The sequence below is a fragment of the Thalia democratica genome, chromosome 5 (genome assembly GCF_965202585.1).
Source record: "Thalia democratica chromosome 5, ktThaDemo2.hap1.1, whole genome shotgun sequence".
In the NCBI taxonomy this organism is placed as follows: Eukaryota; Metazoa; Chordata; class Thaliacea; order Salpida; family Salpidae; genus Thalia; species Thalia democratica.
Genome location: NC_139169.1, coordinates 70,000,031 through 70,018,220, shown reverse-complemented (window position 1 = coordinate 70,018,220; position 18,190 = coordinate 70,000,031). Strand labels below are relative to the sequence as shown.

At 26.3% G+C, this 18,190-nt stretch overlaps 1 protein-coding gene across 1 annotated transcript; it reads right to left on the bottom strand.

Moving 5' to 3' along the window:
- Positions 1-6,367: 6,367 nt before the first annotated feature.
- Positions 6,368-17,613, bottom strand: LOC145836814 (insulin gene enhancer protein ISL-1-like). The gene is made up of 7 exons (XM_082944587.1): positions 17,325-17,613; positions 16,639-16,822; positions 12,659-12,748; positions 12,277-12,404; positions 10,112-10,497; positions 6,896-7,090; positions 6,368-6,520 (listed from the first exon to the last, which is right to left on the bottom strand). Exons 1-7 carry the CDS (start codon positions 17,611-17,613, stop codon positions 6,368-6,370), a joined length of 1,425 nt encoding a protein of 474 aa, XP_082800713.1.
- Between the last annotated feature and the right edge of the window lie 577 nt (positions 17,614-18,190).

Below are 18,190 nucleotides of genomic sequence, written 5' to 3'. Positions count from 1 at the left end.
ACAAACTGTTATAAACAAATTAAAATTATTACTCATAGGAATAGGTAAAATAAATTCAAGGCTTTAATTGTAGATTATATTTGTCTAAAAACACTTGTAATTTTCAAACTTTATTGTATAGAAATTTTTAAGACTTAACAAGTTTTTAAATATATAATTCATTTATTCACTATTTTATTTGATAAAAAGTTTTAATCAAAATTATGTTTGTATTTTTAAAGTATTCTGTTTATAATATAATAATAAGTTGTATGATAATGGTGCTTAAATTTTGTAATATGATTTTCAAGGTAATATTTTTTTCTGACAAAATCGGCCATATGTATCACCACATGAGTTTTTGAAAACAAAATGAGTACAAATGAAAGATGTCCAAACTTTGTTTACAAATATTGTATAAACAATCCACCTATATTTTTATAATTAGTATATGGCGTTTTTGTCTAGAATATTAGTGACATTTAAAAGAAGAAAAATACTTATTACGAATAGAATTATGTTGTTAGATAAGGCAATCTATAATACAAAATTATACTAGCAAAAACTTCTTTAAAAACTTTAAAAGTTTTAACGAGTATTTTAAATACATTTTGATATTTAAAGAGCTATTTAAAGGAAAAAGAATAATATTAATTATAAGAAGAATTGGATGTATTTTACCATTCAATATATTTTTTTTCAGGTCAAAAGCCGTTATCTATTCAATTTATAAATTTAAATCAAACAAAATTTTATGCAGAAAAACTCCTTTTTCAAATAAAATTTAGCAACAGTCGATAAGCAAATTATTTAAAAACCTAAACTCTATTTATAATTTAATATTTGTAAAGGTATTACTTAAGTTAATTTTATCGTATCCTTCCTAATACATAGTGCAAAAAGCTAAGAAAAAATGTGAGTATGTATTACTTTTATTACATGATACTTCAGTTACACCTAGAGGTTAACAATAAATAGCTAAAATATACTTGAATTTTTATTGGTTATGTTACAATTTTTAAGTTACGGAGCTGTAAACGAAAATTCTTTAATTGCATACAAACTAAGAAAGAATTTAAAAACAACGAAAAACATTAATCTATTGAGACCAGCCTTGAAACTTAAGTTATAATTATCAAAAAAGTACTTTAAATTCAAATGTACTTTTAAATTATTGGGACCTTAATGCAGCTAATTTTATCAAAATTTTCTAGTTCTATCGAGGTTTTGTAGCTGAAATTATTGTTTTTAAATCATAACTGAGTGAATTGATTTTCTTGTTTTGTTTTCGGAAGAAATAAATCTTATAACCAATGTTGACTATTTGGCAATCTGGACTCCATGCAAATTTTGGAATATTTTCAATATACGTAAACTTTCTTGTGACGCTATCTAATACTTCAAAGTAGTCACTACAACCTCCAATCATAAACAGTTTATTGCCAATACTAATAGCAGCATGATTGCTTCTCGGTGATAGCATGTTAGGAAAACGGGACCATTTATTTTCATGAAAGTCATAAGCTTCGATTGATTTGAAATATTTAAAGCGAACACGTGCTATACAAACTGACCTACCGTCTGGAACTACTGTTCTTAAACCTCCTGAAACAACTATTTTGCCTTCAAAAACTGTACAAGCTGCCTCTTCCCTACTTTCTATCATAAAATCGGCAGAAGTCCATTGATCACGTTGATTATCATAAAACATACAATAGCTGTTGTAACTAGTTCCACAGATAACAAACACCTTTTGCATAAAGGCACAAACGTAGTAAGGTGGACATAATTCTTTAATAAAGGTAATTTTTCCAAGGTTCTTGTAAAAGAAGAATACTTTATAAAGGTTGACGAACTGCGATATTCAAGCCGACCTAACACAAAAATATCAGAACCAGTAGTAGTAGCTTTAAGACAGTATTCAGGTATAGGCAGACTAGGAATGTACGTTTTAGTGTTAAAGTCGTTCAACAGAAAAGGTCTGTTGTTTGATTTACTTTCGCAACACATTTTACTATTTAACACAGCAATATTAAAGTCTTCCTGATCACAATATCTGTTTTGATACAAAACTGAAAACTGATCACTTTAACTTCTTCTAAGTTTTTTAAAACTAGATAGCATATTTTTATTTATTACTGACAATAAATATAGTATTAATCAAAACTGTACAAGTAAACTTTTACGTATGTTTCTAATTTATACTCTTTTTCAGTTACAAAACTACTCAAATTTTTTATTCAACTAAGTTTATTTGAAAAAGTTTTTTTTGTCCTAACATGTTATTTTAAAATCAATTAAGTTATTAAATTTAGTAAAGGATTTAAAAAATAATATAACTAAACTGTTTTGTTTTATTAAACTAAAATTATATTCAGGATATATTTAATTTTAATAATATACTAGTTGATTATCAAAAGATCTGTCACCAAATTTATTGGTGTTATTTTAATAAAAATGTTTATAAAAACCTTTTAATCATAGAATAAAATATTTATGTATTTGTAGAAAACGTTATATATCAACTTAATACTTACATATTTAAAACAGCCTACTACTTATAAAATTTTCAAACTATCTAAACTGAGTGCAGTACAAATCGAATATTTTATAAGTTAAACAAAATTTTTTTTGTTCATTAGTTGTAAATACTAGTATCCTAAACTATTTTCATGAGCTGAAAAATCAAAAAAATGTTTCAACAACAATTACTAGATTAAGTTATCATTATAGTTTAAGGTAATTTAAACCTTTATAAAAATTAATAACGTATTTTAAATATAGCTACTCTTTCCTAACTTATTAAACTTACTCAAATAACTTAAAATAATTATATGCCTTTTACTTTTTTAAGGTTTTGATAGTTTAACATACATAAACAAAAGAAGTTTACTTACTCCAAAAAAAAAGTAATAATACTTTTTTTTTTGATACAGACAAAAACTTTATACTACTTAACTTAATTAAGATTATTTTAATATAATGTATGCATTTTAAATAATTTCTTAAAGTATAAAATAAAAGCACATAAAAGTTGCTTTACTTTACAATTTGAATTAAAATTGCGACCTTTTACAGATTTTAATTTTAAGTTTAGTACGAAAAGAAGCTTTCTAATAAACTACAACAAGAAAATACTTGTTTATTTCATAAATTTCTTTTGCTTTTGTCATACACCAATATATGATATACTAATTTTCAACATTTTTTTACAGAGATTAATAAAATATAAAAATTGAACTTGAATTACAAATTACAAATGAACGTAAAACAAAATGGTTGAGTAAAAAGTAAAGCTAATTTGTTTTAGCTGTAAATAACATAAATCAGAGCTTTTGAGTAAGACTTTTGTGTACTTAAGCCTTTTTTATCTCTAAAATGTAACTATGCTATCTACTTTAGCGCGTGTTCATTTAACGATAACTTTATTCGTACTCTACTAGCAACCCGACTTTTTTAAAACAATTTTAATTACTAATAACTTCTAACTATTGTTACACTTTTTTTAAGTAAAGCTTTGTGCTTATTTTGATTCATATACTGAACTATTATACTATGATAAAATAACAAAGTTTAAGTATGTTTTAATAACTTATATTACATTAACTAGAAAAGTTTTTATTTTGATATCTTAGTTTTTAGATTGTTAATTTGATCGATAAACTTTTTAAATTTTCAAACGAAAAATTAGCTGGTTTGTTTTGTAGAAATAAAGTAGTTTAAAACATTTAAACTATAAAAAACTAAAAGCTCAAAGTTTTCCTATAAACTTCGAAAAACGTTTTCATGAAAAAAAAAAATGATTGATGCTTAGTTTATCGCAAACCCTAAAACAATCTTATGCTCTAATGACAAAAAAATCCTTTAGAATTTTGAATTCAATATAAATTTAATAATATAAGCGCAAGAGATGACCAGTAATTTAGCTATGAATAAAGAAACAATAGAAACAAGCGATCTAAATTATTTAAAGAATAAAAAAGAAGACTAATATTATCCATTTTTTTTACTATCCCCATTGATTATGTCTGCGCTTAGTTTTTTTATCTTTAAAATTGGTACTATCAGCTGCCTAAAGTCTAAGTTTCAAACACTTTATAAGGTGTTAACACTTGTTTATAAATGCCTTACATGTATCTTCAATTAAAAAACTAAAGCTCGATTACAATATTAAAACAACTTCACTTTAAACATTTTAAAGTCAATATAATATGTTTATGTACTATTAATCATTATACTATAAGTATAAATTAGAAAGTCATTATATATTTCAAAACTTTAAGTACAAGCTCTATTACGATTTACTATTTTTTTTTTGAAATACCAATTTGTGTAATTTAAGCAAATGAAAGTTTCTGTGGATATATAGTAACTTGATAATAGTTTTGCTGTATTTAAAAAACTTCTAATTACAATTTATTTTTATGTTGTTTTCTCATTGAAATTTTATTTAAAAACATTTCAGGTATAAATTTTTTACACTTTGTTAATCTTAACTCAAACGACTTTTCAATTGATCCTTAACTAAAAAAGCCAGCTGCAGAATCGAAACTGAGCGATTTAGTCGTTTATATCACATTCAAAATTTAATGTAAAATTATAAATTATTATTCGCTCCAGAGATCACATGTTATCATTATTCGGATGTCATTAGTTATGTTGCCTAACAATGCACCTGTGTGCTAGATGAGAGTCTTTGTAATGGTTTATCGTTTAATTAATTCTCAACAAAAATAATCATAACAATATTTAAAATCGGCACCCTTTGAAAGTTTAGTTTTGAAGCTATATTTCTGGATTTCCGAGTATATAACAAACTTATGTAAACTTATGATGGCATTGTAATATTGTACAAAAGTTTTAATTTTGTCTAAGGATACTTTAAATGTTATAAAAATAAAATATAGTTTTTTTTTTATTTTGAGTATTTTAATCCCAATCATGATTAAAAGTTTATAATTAAAATAAATCTGAGTAAAATTTTGTAATTTTGTTCAAAATCTACTAGTAATTAAACAACAGTCTCCTAAAGTGAGCGATTTTAACGAGTAAAGTGAACAAAAACTAACTGAGTAGTTACCTAGTAAAGTGGCGATATCCAATTAAGGGCGCGATTATTTTTAAACTTTTGATAAATTGGCGATAGTGTAAAATAGTTTTGGAAACCTTTATCTAGATACAAAAAAATGTGTTATAGTTATTTTTTTAAGTAGTTAGTCTTATTGCATAGTAGAGTAAAATTAAAAACTACAAACAAACAACATAGTTATACTTAATTGAAAAAACTGCTTCGATTTTGATGCTTCTACAAATTCAGTTAATTTGCAACAACACGTTTCTAATTAAAATGATTTAATATTTTTTACAACGTCTAAAAATCAATATGTATAATACTGAAACAGATGAGTTGTAATAAGATAACAAGGTTGGGTGTCACGTGAATAAAAAGTTTTTTTTTTTTGAAATCGTAAAGTATTTGTTCCTAAACGTGTTAGTTAAAAATTTAGCTAATTTTAAACTAAACCAGGTCTTAACAATTACTGAAAATTAAACGAAAATATCAAAAGTATTTTTTGTTTAATTTATTTAAAAGTTTATAACAAAAATGAATAAAAAACAGGATGAGTCATTTTACTGTAAGTTGTTTACTTTGTACTGCATTTTATAATTAATAATCAAAACACATATGAATTAGAATCTTTGTTAAAAACAAAACATATTAAGTTTAAATAATCAAACAAAAAATAACAAAAAATAAATTCTAGTTAAAGTTTAAATTTAATCTAAAAATACAACATTTTTTCTTTTTCACAACAATGTTTACGTCTTATGTTCAGTAGAGCTTTTAAAAACACTATCCAAAAAGTTTAGCATGAAAGATTATTTAAGCATATATATTTAGTCTTAAAATACTCGTTGAAACTAAAGTAAATAGTACTTAAAATAATTTTTCTTAAATATAAGCACAAATTAACATAAACAAGCTTAAGTTAAAATATATATTTAAACAATTTTGCTCAAAAGTAAAAAAGGTAGATGAACAACTAAAATTCAATTTATCTTCAAGCAGATTTGTGATATTTTGTTTATTTTCTTTATTCATTTAAGCTTTAGTTTCTAAGAAAGTTTAACAGTAAGCGAACAAAAAGATATGAGTTAAACTAGTAAGTATCTTTTTGTTATTTCGATAAAGGTCTACTTTTACTCGATTTAATCATAAAACAATATAAAACTATCATAAAAAGAGCGGTATACGATGTTTAATGAAAAGTAGAAACTAACAAAACAACAAAAAGAGCAAAAAAGATTCATGAAATTGTTCCAAAAAATGTTCAAATCAAATAATGCAGTGCCAGCACCGCTTATCTTTCATATTATGACGTCACAACTAGCTGCAAATGGTTTGTGAGGAATCGTTGTGAAGATAATTGGAGCAGGAGATTGTGGAGAGATCGTAGTTGTGGGAGGATACGGAGGGGATGCTGCAAACCTCCGAACAATCAGACATTGAAGAGGGAGTCTGATCAGAGAAGTTGTTGACCTTAAAAAATGATGGTATAATTATATTAAAATAACAAGTTAACAATAAGAAACAGTAATGTAATCACAAATTAAAATTAGATTTTGAAAAAAATTTGTTTCATTGAACACCATACATTTTGAAATAATAAGTAGCATTTGACAGAAATCAAATAAAAACAAGTAAAAAAACAGAATCTAAGACATTTTCAAGAAATAAATTCTTTTAATATGATAAGAATTAATTTAAACAGTAGTGCGACATTATTACAAAAAGTTCAATTACACTTATTAAAACAGCTAGATATAAACTTAAAAAAATAACAAAAATAGTTTTAGTTACTTAAAGTATTTTAACTACTTTTATGTTTGAAACAATTTCAAAACAAATACTTACCAGCTGCGGAAACGGGGGTTTTTCAATTTCGCTCTGCAATGCGAAATCACTCAGCGCTTTCCAAGCCGGTTGCTGTCGATGCTTACAATTTGATTGGTCTATGTAGATGTCCGTGGACTGCAAAGAAGTTTGTCCTGGACCATTGTCATTTTGGTTTGTCGCTTTAGGTCCGTCATTTGAGTTAGACAATTTTTTCTGGATATTTAAAGTATTGTTTTTAATCAAAGGTTATAAAACAGTTGACATACTTTATATGCATTGTTGAAAATATTTAAAATATTTAAGTATTAGAAAGTTTTAGAAAAAAAAGCAAAACATTCCGCCTTTTATAAGTAGTGGCACTACAACAATTAAGCTCATCAAAACTCTCGCAATTTTTAGATAGTTCGTTTTACTGTGCAATAAAATATCGATGGAATGCTTTTCAAATCGATAAAAATTATCTTCTTCACGTTTATCGATCTTTATTTGCTGATTTCCAGAGACACGCAACACTTTTGTTACGTAATAATCCACTTGTTAATATAACGTCATTTTTGGAAAACTAATCGGGTTTAGTATTTTGTTATTTTAGTTTAAATCTCATCACCTGATTTCGTACACAACTAGACTCTAAAATTTATAATGAAGTTTCCTATGCAGATTAACTTATTTTCAATATTTTTTTTCAGATACGACACCGGTAATAATTAACATTGACTTTTTATAAATTAACTGTTAAGAAATTATTTTTTTTTAATTTAGTAAGTTAAAACTTTATTTCTTATATCAGTTTGAATCAAAAAATGTAGTTTTAGCTCAAAGTATTATTAAAATGGTTATACATAAAAAAACCATAAAAGCTTATGTAAACAATGAAAGCAATGTTATCAAAACTATATATAAATTACCCATAAAAAAGTAGTTTCACTTACATTAATTAATAAACTGATTTGAAAAAAACGCTTTGTTACAAAGACAAATTAAAAAATGAGAAAAACGTTTGATTTATAAAATCATTTTAAAACTATTAATTGTTTAAATTATTAGTTAAAAGTGCAAACTTTTTTAAAAAAATTTTCAGCAAAATACGCCATCATCAACAACAGGTAGGTAACAAAACTAAACTTGATAATTGAAACATTTTAATATTTGTTTTATACCTTTTTATACTACTTTGTATACCTGAGAGCTTACTGAAGTAGTTTGCTGATGTGATAAGCTGAATTTTGTATGCCATTCTTAAGTTTAAATTAAAAAGATAAAATACAAGATGTCACTTGCAAATTTTTAAAAAGTATACAAATAGAAAAAATGGTACAAAAATGTTTAGTATAACAAACTACTTAAATAGTATTTTATCAAGTATTTAGTTCTATGCATATACTATTTAAAGAAAAATAAAAAACGTAGTTAATTTATGCATTTTCAATTAAAAAGCTTTATTTAAACATAATTAGATTCTACATCGTATAAAATAAAGTCGGAACCAAACTTGTTAAAGAAAATGATTTTTATCAAAAGTGAAGAGAAAATACTTTTTACTGAGAAGCTCCTTAAGTATGAGACGAATACCACGCTTTGTTTCGCTTTATACACTGTGTACTACTTATGGTTACGAGTACTTATGATGAATACTACTAAAGTTTTTAACGTTTTTAAATACCTTTTACAAATTTGCTGCATTCATTTCTGTTAGATAACAGTCATAAAACTTTTGCAAAAATTAATTGTGTGAGCAGATCGCGTGTGATGAAACCAAATTAATTATTAATCACTTGTTTTTGCTTGTGTTTGAAAAGTTAGATTTTGTTTGCTGTTTGTTGATTAAATTTAATGATAAAAACTTTCAGTTTAAACCAGTCAAAATCGTGCAAGAAAGGTGTATGAAGATGAAAGGTCAAGCGTGGCTTGTCATTTAAAAGAATAAAGTCAGCGTTTCAGATGTTACACACTGATTGATGCTTTCATCAAAACTTAAGCACGTTCAGTTGAAATGTTTGCTTAACCTGCAGTGTAAAAAAAAGAGAAAGTTTGTTTCTCTGACCTTTGTAATGTAACATATTTATTTTTAAGCCAGTTTTTCCATACTCGAAACGTTTGAAATAAATGAGCTACTTCCTTTGCTCTGTTTCCTTTTCAAGTAAGAACTTTTTTAAAGACAACTGTTAAGAACTTTTTATAGTTTAGAATTATATGTAAAAAGTAGAATGAAATGTCAGAGAAAATATAGGCTGATAGGCAGAAGGAAATTAAGTTGCAGCCTTATTTAATTGATTTTTATTTTTTAATCATTTATATCATCATGACTTTTTATACATTACAAACCTTCATAGTTTTGTACACTACAGTAACCTCTCGCATCTTTACGCATTCGTGACGTTACGCACTTTAGAATTCGAAAAGATTTAAAATTTTTTTAAATATTTCACAAATTACGTTTATTGTATACTTTATTAATTTAAAATATGTTTTTAAATGCTAATTCACCTCTTTATATCTTTAGACTTTGTAAACTTATGTTCCTAGACTTATTGATAAATATTTAGTTATACCTCAATATATCAGAACTTTTATTAACAATACGATATTAATTTAAAACTCTGAAAGATATATGTCTATTTTAAATAATGAAAGTATAATGAAATAATGAGAGTTTAAAACACAAACAAATAATACAGCACTCTTGCCCTATATATGAATAAACATCTAAAAAGTAATCTAATGAAACTTGCTAGCAAAAAAAATCATTTTTAACTTGTAAACAAATGCTTAATTATAAATTTATTTTGCTAAGTACATAGAATAGAATATAAATGTTAAGTATCAAATAAGTCACATACAAATAAGGATAAAGACTAAAGCTACTTATTATTAAAATTAGTAAATTTTTTCTACTAGTATTATAACTTTATATAAATATAAATTCTATTTTCTTAATCTATGTATAGTTTTATCTTTTCTTTTTATATTTGTAAATAAAGTAAATAAACTGATAAAAGTGGGAAAGTCTGCTTTTAACTAGAAGCAATATCAAAAAACAGCCATTATAGTATGTATATTTGGTACATCTCGTATCTTTACGATCTCCCATATATTTACGCACTTTTTCTGTGGACACAATGTGCGTAAATAAGCGAGAGGTTACTGTAATTGTATAAATCTTAAATACAATATATTTCATAGTTATGGAAAACTTTCCTTATTACCTGTCATCTTAATAACCATCAAACCAACCTGCTGCTTTTGTAGCCCGCAATTTTGCTGATCTCCTCCTTCGCCGTTTCTAACCTTCTGCTCCTGCTGCTGCTTCATAGCGATCTTCTTGTCCTTGCACCGCTTGTTCTGGAACCACACCCTGATGACTCTTTGAGGAAGTCCCGTCATCGTGGTCAGCTGCTCCTTCATGATGGCGTCGGGTCTGCAGTTGTTCTCGTAGAAGGTGTGCAGCACCGTCAGCTGCTTCTCGTTCAGCACCGTCCTCTGTCTCGTCGTCTTCCCCTTGTTCTTGTTCGATCTTGCTGAGTGTGCTGATTCCTTGCCGATGTCTTCTCCCCTGTTAGTGCAATCTGAGTGATCTGAGTTGATGTTCTGTCCTGACATTATTTGGCCCGGGAAGGCATCTGTAAATTTTCAGTTTATTAGAGTTTAGGTAACTATGAAACAGCCCAAAAGACTTTAACTTGAGGTAAGCTTTTATGATTTTATCTGTAGGTTAATTTATAAAACAAGTTGTTTTGTTAAAACAAGAAAGAACATGTTAAAACTATCTCTCTGCTGTAAAAGCACTATAAATCTGTTATTTTAAATATGGATGTCTAATAACTAAAAAAAAGTATACTTTAAAAAAACAAAAGAACCGGTGCATATTAGCTCAACTTTATTCACGTAGAAAATGGCGTCTGACGATTAAAGCATGTTATGGTCAAAATAAAACTTAAAATATATTTTTACATATGCTTGAACAAAACTAAAAACTTTTTTTTTGTATTCTTAAATACTCTGTAATGGTTAAAAAAGATATTTTTGTAAAAAAAACTATTAGAAACTAAGGATAGATATTTTTTCACTAGCACAAAGCAAAATATTCAACCGTCTGTATAAGTAAGTTTAAGTTGATCTTATGTTCCGATAATGCCCATTTTATTAATTGCAGCGGTTTACCAGGTTAAATAACTTTTCTGCAAACCTTCTGCCTTAGCAGGTGACTTTATCGTCGTTTTAATATTTTAATTACGGCTTCACTAGAAAGACTTACTAAGGAACTTAAGATGACTTTAAAGAATGACAGCTGAAGTCACTTCATTTAACACTCAGTTTTTGTAATGAACATTTAAAAATAAGCTGTCAGCTGAGAACAGCTTTTATTTGGTCACACTTATGTGAGTTGCATAATCATCAATCCTTAGATTCTAGGTATTAAAACAAATTAAAGTTTTAAACTTTATCTAAATAAAATAAAAAAAATTTTATTCGAAAATTATCAAAATAAAACAACCAATACAACTAAAAGAATAAAAAAAATTATAAATGCTTCAATTAATTTTAAACGTACCTAAATTATTGATTTAAGTTTCATCTTTACAAGTTCAAAATGAAATAACAACTTTGTAGCTTTGTTTACCAAACTTCGAGAATATTTTTTTTAAACTTTAAGCTATTTATATTAAATTTTTGCAAATATCATGATTAACAAAAATAATGCGAACCTTTAATAAGCAAAGCAACGGTATCAATACAGCCAAGACTTAATAATGAATAATCGCAAGTTAAAACGGATATTAAACAGCAAAAAGTAAAACATGATAAGCCAAAAATTCTTAATACTAATGTGTTTCAACTATCAAATGGATATTAAAAGCGTAATTCTTTCAACATTTTACGGAAAAATTGATGAGATTATAAAGTGTAAAGGTTGTTTGTGCGAGGTTAAGTAACACGGATTATCCAATTATCGCACAGTAGCTGGTAGTTGTGGGGATTTTATACGCATGAATGATTTATGTTTCAGTTTCTAATATCTCATGCATTAGAGGTAAACGAGAGGTTAAAACGGTAAATTTGATGTTAAAGTTGCATAAACCCTTACTTTATGGCTTAAAGTATTTTCGTAGCATGTTCCTAAAATCAATAAATATTTAAACTTAGATTGATTGTTGAAAATATATAAAAACTCTTAAAATTTCTTTAAGTAATTCTAAGTTATTCAACTGTGTTCTTTGCAGAGGATAAATTCTTAAAAATGTAATAATAGCTACTTATATTAACTTTAATTCACAAAACATTAAAAACGTTAATAACTATGTTTATATACATAAAACATATTACAAATCTCACGCAGAGTTTAAATATTTATTCAAATAAACAGTATAACTTATGTATATAAATTAAAGATTGCTTACCAATAATACTGTTGTCATCTATTATTTTGTTGAAAATTCTTTCACAATCTTTTATGCAGTAGATGCTTCCATCTTCGTTACACACGAATGAATCTCCTGGTATCAGTTGATTGTGACAGGCGTAACATCTGTTTGATAGTAAAAAACTTTTATTAATTACTGTCAATGAAGTTTCATAAATGCTAAACTCCAAGAATAGTAATTATATATACTAGGTTTAACATAAAACAAGAATCAGTTTCAAAAAACTTTGTTTTGAAATCATTTTGATTTTGGTCAATTTTTTTATAATAATGTACACATTACGGAAGTTTTGACTGTTTTGTGGGTTACAAACAATATATTAAGATAATTTTTAATTGTTAGTACTAGCCTAAAACACCGAACGTGGTACTTTTTATTTCTGACTGACATCATCAGGTCTCCCTTGACCAGTCCAAGTTTGCACTTTGCACATTTTGGCGCAAACAAGCTGAAAAGTAAAAATAAATGATTAATTTTAAATTTAGTTGTAAATATTGATCATGCAGCTAGTAACTCTTGAAAAATATATTTTGGAATTTTTCAATAAAAACACAAATAAAAATAGCTATAAAATTGCTTTTAAAAAGCTCTAATTGCAAGTATAAAAGCTAAAGCGTTTCGTAAACTGATATTAAAATTGCTGTTTTATAGACACAATATAAAAATATACAATTTTTTGTACATAAAATAAATAAATATTGGAAGGTCCATAAAATTTATGTTTTTCTTTTATAAATAAACGACGTTCTACAGTTCAGTTAATACAGTAATAAGCGTTATTTGATAGACATGATTGGTGTCATATTAACTTGAGAATCTATCAAAAAGTTTAGGTCTTAATGCTGTTAGTAACAAGTAATTTAAAAACAAACCTACAAATTTTCAGCAAGTTGATAACTTTTATATTAAATTTTTTTTTTAAGTAATTTTAATTTTGAAGTGTAAATTTAGGTTAATTGTGTTTTTCCAAATTTTTGCTGTTAAATGTTTTTACAATTGGGCGCTAAATGTTCCATATTTTTTTGTTATTAAAACTTCATTATTAACACTCTCAGAAAAACTAATGTTAACCAGTCAAGTGAAATAAATACAAGGCTTTAATATTCTATTATGACGTAACAATACGCTATTATGCGCTGCTCAAAGCTTCCTGACAATGAGCTCCCGTAGGATTTCCTTGCTGCATCAAATGGCGACATTTTTACTACACCCGTGAAGTTTTGTCACTTTGTATAGTTCGTTGTGTCGTTATGCTTGTATTTGAAGGCACAAGTGTCGCAGTCCGCATGTGAAAGAAATCAATCTTACTGATGTGACGTTATCCGCATTACAACGTGGAAGCTGACCTCCACACTATTATGACGTAATAACAAGATTTATCTTCAAGCTTTTTATAAGGAAGTTATTTAATAATTAATCAAATCTCCATTAATCTTACATATGAAAACGAACCCTTTATAATCAAAGCTATTTTTTTGGGCCATGGTTTGATTCTTTAAATAAGTAAGTTCATGAGTAATTAGAGATCAGATAAAAAAAACCTTTTGTTTTGCAACATGCGCATTTTTCTACCTGATTTTTCGAAGCTTTGTAAAAGTTGTAGTGTGAAAAAATTGATATTCCGTTAACTGCGAATAAAAAAAAAGAGATGTAAAATCAGTGATAAGTAAGCAGAGTTATTTGCAGTCGATAACATATGTCGACTGTCTCGGTTCAAGCGGACAAAAACCACAATTTCTTGTATTTTATGTTATTACAATCCTGTTACTTCGCGGCTTCTACCTATTTATTTTCGAATTTTTAGAGGTATAACTGAATATAAAAATTTTGAGCAAATCCTTAAAAAGTTTTTCAAATTTTTAATGTAGTTCGAGCTTGTTGTGTTAGTGTAATAGTTCTGGTTTGTTTTTTGATGTATTAAAAAGCATGAAAACTAATAAAAAACTTCTTATCAGTTAACTTCCAAAAATCACTACTCTACTATTTTTAACTTATAAAAAGTATCGAGTTTTTCTCGCTTGTAGATATTTATGTATTGATTACGCCATCACAAAGCTAGCATATAGGAAATCTTCGTAAACTTGAACTTACGACCTTTAGCAGACATGACGTCATTTTGGAGTGACGTCATTTGAATTTCCGACGGGAGTCAGCTGAGTTGCAAATAAAAAACCGTTTATTGATTGTTTTAGAGGCTTTAATTAGTTATGAAACATTACTAAACGTATTTTATAAGTATTTTTGATGTCCTAAAAAATCAAAACTAAAAGTTTTATGCTTTTTAACTTTTTTTTTTAATTAGCTTGAATACGGTTTTTGGTTTAAAGTTTCCCTTTAATTAAATTATACCTAAATTATCACAGAAATACTATCACAAAACTTAAGTAACGTAATTTTGTAAAATGGTGTTTATGGTTGTTTGACTAATAATAAAAATATTTTTCCATATTTTCACAGTTTTGAACTATGTTTTTATAAGTTTCCATTTGACTGCTACACTTTTTTATAATTAATTAAAGGTGTGTTTAACGATATTTTGGCTTTATATTAAGAGCGATAACTGCAAACGACAAACTAGCAACAGCTTATAAGCAATCACCATCGATTGTCACATAACTATCTTCACACATACTAATTGGCAATATGGCAGGATCTCAAGCAGCATAAATCAAACTGTTTCTAAAAGAAAATGAATTTGTCAAATATTAGTTAAGTGAGCACTTTTCTCTGCTAAGTAGCCTTCGGTGTTGGTTATGACGTCATAAACTTTACAGTGAAATAGTTAAGCTTGCAGCTTTACAATATGCAAAGGAAACTTTTAATTTGTATCAGTTCAAATGACAACTTACTTTCAAGTATTATAAATATCTTTTTATCTAAGTGATGATACGATATGTTAGTAATCAAAAACAAAATTGATTATTTTCCATAACTGAATAAATAAAACATTAGTAAGTCCTTCAATATGTTTTATAATGCGCTTTTGAGTTGCTTTATACCGAAAAAAAAATTATGAGCCCAATAATGATGCTACATAATCATTTTCCCTTAAAATATTTTTACTTGTTGATGATTATGTGCTATTAAATTCAAAGTACTCAAAACGTGTTTAATTAAAAAACCAACCATTTCTTTAATCTTTTTAGTGTTATATATATTGCAAAGTATAATAAATGAATAAAGATACACTGCTTATATTTAAAACTTTTTTTCTTAATATTTAACATGCAAAAATTATTTACAAAAGCTTGAAAAAATAAAAATTTCACAAAGTTTTAAAATACTTATGTATAAAAGTAATTCGATTAACATTTTTGAGATAACACAGTTAAAAATTATAATTCTTGCGTTCTATATTTAGTTAGTTATATATACTTGTGTTTAAGCATAAGAACGAAAGTTTAATTAGTGGCAAACTAAAATAAAATTATTGATTTTAACCGCCTGCTTTGCCTAATCACTTTGTCAACCTAATTTTTATGTTTAAGTTAAGAGTTTACGTTTAAAATAAAAATAATATCAGTGCTTATCAAAACAAAAGTCAAAAATTTATAATATTTAAAATATCAAAATTTTGTTACAGTTAACTTTTAGTAAATTTAAACACAGTTTTCTTTTTATTGTAATTTTTAATTTAGTTTAATTTACTTTAAGACACGTTTTAAAATTTTAAAATTTATTTTTTGACACTTGTTGTTTTAGAATTTTTTAAATTAATTTAAATTAATTTATTAGTAAAAAACAGTGTTTTTATTATTTTTGGTTTTAACGACCACTTTAACTGAGTCAAAAGATGTACAAAACAATGTGGTGTTATCCGATCGTTTAATTATTTATCTGACATGTGAGTTAATCGAACCGACAGTTTATTAGGTCAACAAGCGAAATCAACTTTACAAATGGAAAAATTTAAATATTTTTTTATTTTTTGCAAACAAAAAATTTACAAACTAAACTTAAAAGGTATTTTCTATCAACAGTGTCAGAATTAAAAGTTCATACTTGTATTTCTGCCGAATTTATTTCAACCGGTTATACGTAATTTTTAATCTTTTAAAATTGCGTTTTTTATCAAATTTATCACTATCATTAAATTAAGTTTATTAGACATGATCTTATATATTATTTTTTAAATGTAACTTTATATTTTATTTTAAATGCATAAATGTTGAATTAAGAAAAATGTTTTCGATTAAGTTTATAAATTCTATTACAACAGACTTAACTACAAATTTTATTTACGAATTAATTTCTTAGAAAATTTTAATTACTTTTATTGTAATACTATTACTATATACGTTATATTTTTATATATAAGACTGTTTAAAACAAACAAACTGTAAATAGTCGTTTTTGCAGTAAGGTTTGTTGTCCCTGATGAAGCAGGTTCTCATATCAGCCAGGTTGCGACCACATGCGGCGCACTTGAGACATTTTGAATGCCACTCGACCCCCTGTAAGGTGCTGATGTAGGAACCATGGATCAGGTGACCACAACCCATACAAGTTCTGGTAACAAGACCTAAAGATTTTAGATTGTTTAATTTTAAATAAACTAAAAACTATAAAAATATAAATATGAGCACCAACCTTGGTAATTTATTGTAAATTTTTACTTATTAGATGTGTCTTACTCGTAATGAAATGACAAAACTAACAGTTTAGTTTCTTTGTATTCTTATATTTAATTTTCTAAATTTTATAATATAAGTAATTATACATTTTAATATATTAAACCAAATTAAAAATAATTAATTAGCCAAGTTACTAGCAAAAACTATTAATATCATTTTATTAAATGATTGTTAATCTCTCAGATTCATATCTAGACAGCTTCTGCATTCAACTGAAGTATTAAAAATTAATCAACCTTAGAAAAATAATGTTCATACCTAAACACATCAAAGTAACGCATTAACTAACATGTAAACAATAGTTATGTCCAACTGAGTTATTTTAAAATTTGTTTAATATTAAAAATTAAAAAAAAAGACTTTATAGAGAAAATATCTTATTTCTATTACTTTTTTGCTTGTCGGTATTTTGAAGATCTCCATTCATCACAATCTGACTTGACCGGCTCGACATTGGGGTCATCCCCTGGCTTGAAACTAGTTCCCAGTTCGAGTGAAAGCTCAGCTCGCTTCTGGTACTTCCCCTTTCTTGGTACTCATTTGAAAAGTAGCCCAGGGAGCTGCTGCCCACCGAGTAGTCGTCAAAATTATTCCAATCAAAAGTGTCCTGACTTTCTGGTGGTCTCTGACATGGTGGAAGAATTCCTGTACATTGGACGTCCTGCTGAGACGTTTTCATCTCATGTCCCGATTTTATGTTGCACAACTTTAAACTTTGTCAATTTTCAACGAATTTTAAGATAAGTTTACTATAAGCTAAAAAAAACGTAGTTAAGTTTACAGACTACTTTGCCATTCACAAGTAAATTAACTAGTTTTTCATTTTGAAACTTTTTACTCTTTATCTTCAAAACGAGACAAGTACGAGAAAAAAAAGTTGTTGTCTTATAATGATTTACAAGTTTTGTTTATTTAACAGTACATAACTTAAGCAGTTTATTCTTAGAACTAAAAAAAATGTTAAACTTTCAGCTATCTTGATAAAATTTCTATAACAAAAAACATTTATAACAAATTTCAATAACTTTTACACACCTTAGTTCAGCTACTTAATCGCTTTTCATTAAATATACTACTTTTAAGCAAACTAAATTTATAAAAGAAAACAAAGGATTAATTTTAATTTACAGAAGATACTTTAATTGTATTAATAAAATGATATACAGTTAATGTTTTGAGTTTTGTTATCGTTTAAACAAATATACTAGTAAAAAACTTTATACTAGTAAAACTTTATTGAAAGTTTCACTAGTTTT

Coding starts and splice junctions, on each gene's coding strand:
- LOC145836814 (XM_082944587.1), bottom strand. CDS start 17,613: ATGAAAACGTCTCAGCAGGACGTCCAATGTACAGGAATTCTTCCACCA. Junction 12,405..12,658: donor AATAAAAAGTACCACGTTCG/GTGTTTTAGGCT, acceptor ACTATCAAACAG/ATGTTACGCCTGTCACAATC. Junction 7,091..10,111: donor GCGGGCTACAAAAGCAGCAG/GTTGGTTTGATG, acceptor TTAAATATCCAG/AAAAAATTGTCTAACTCAAA.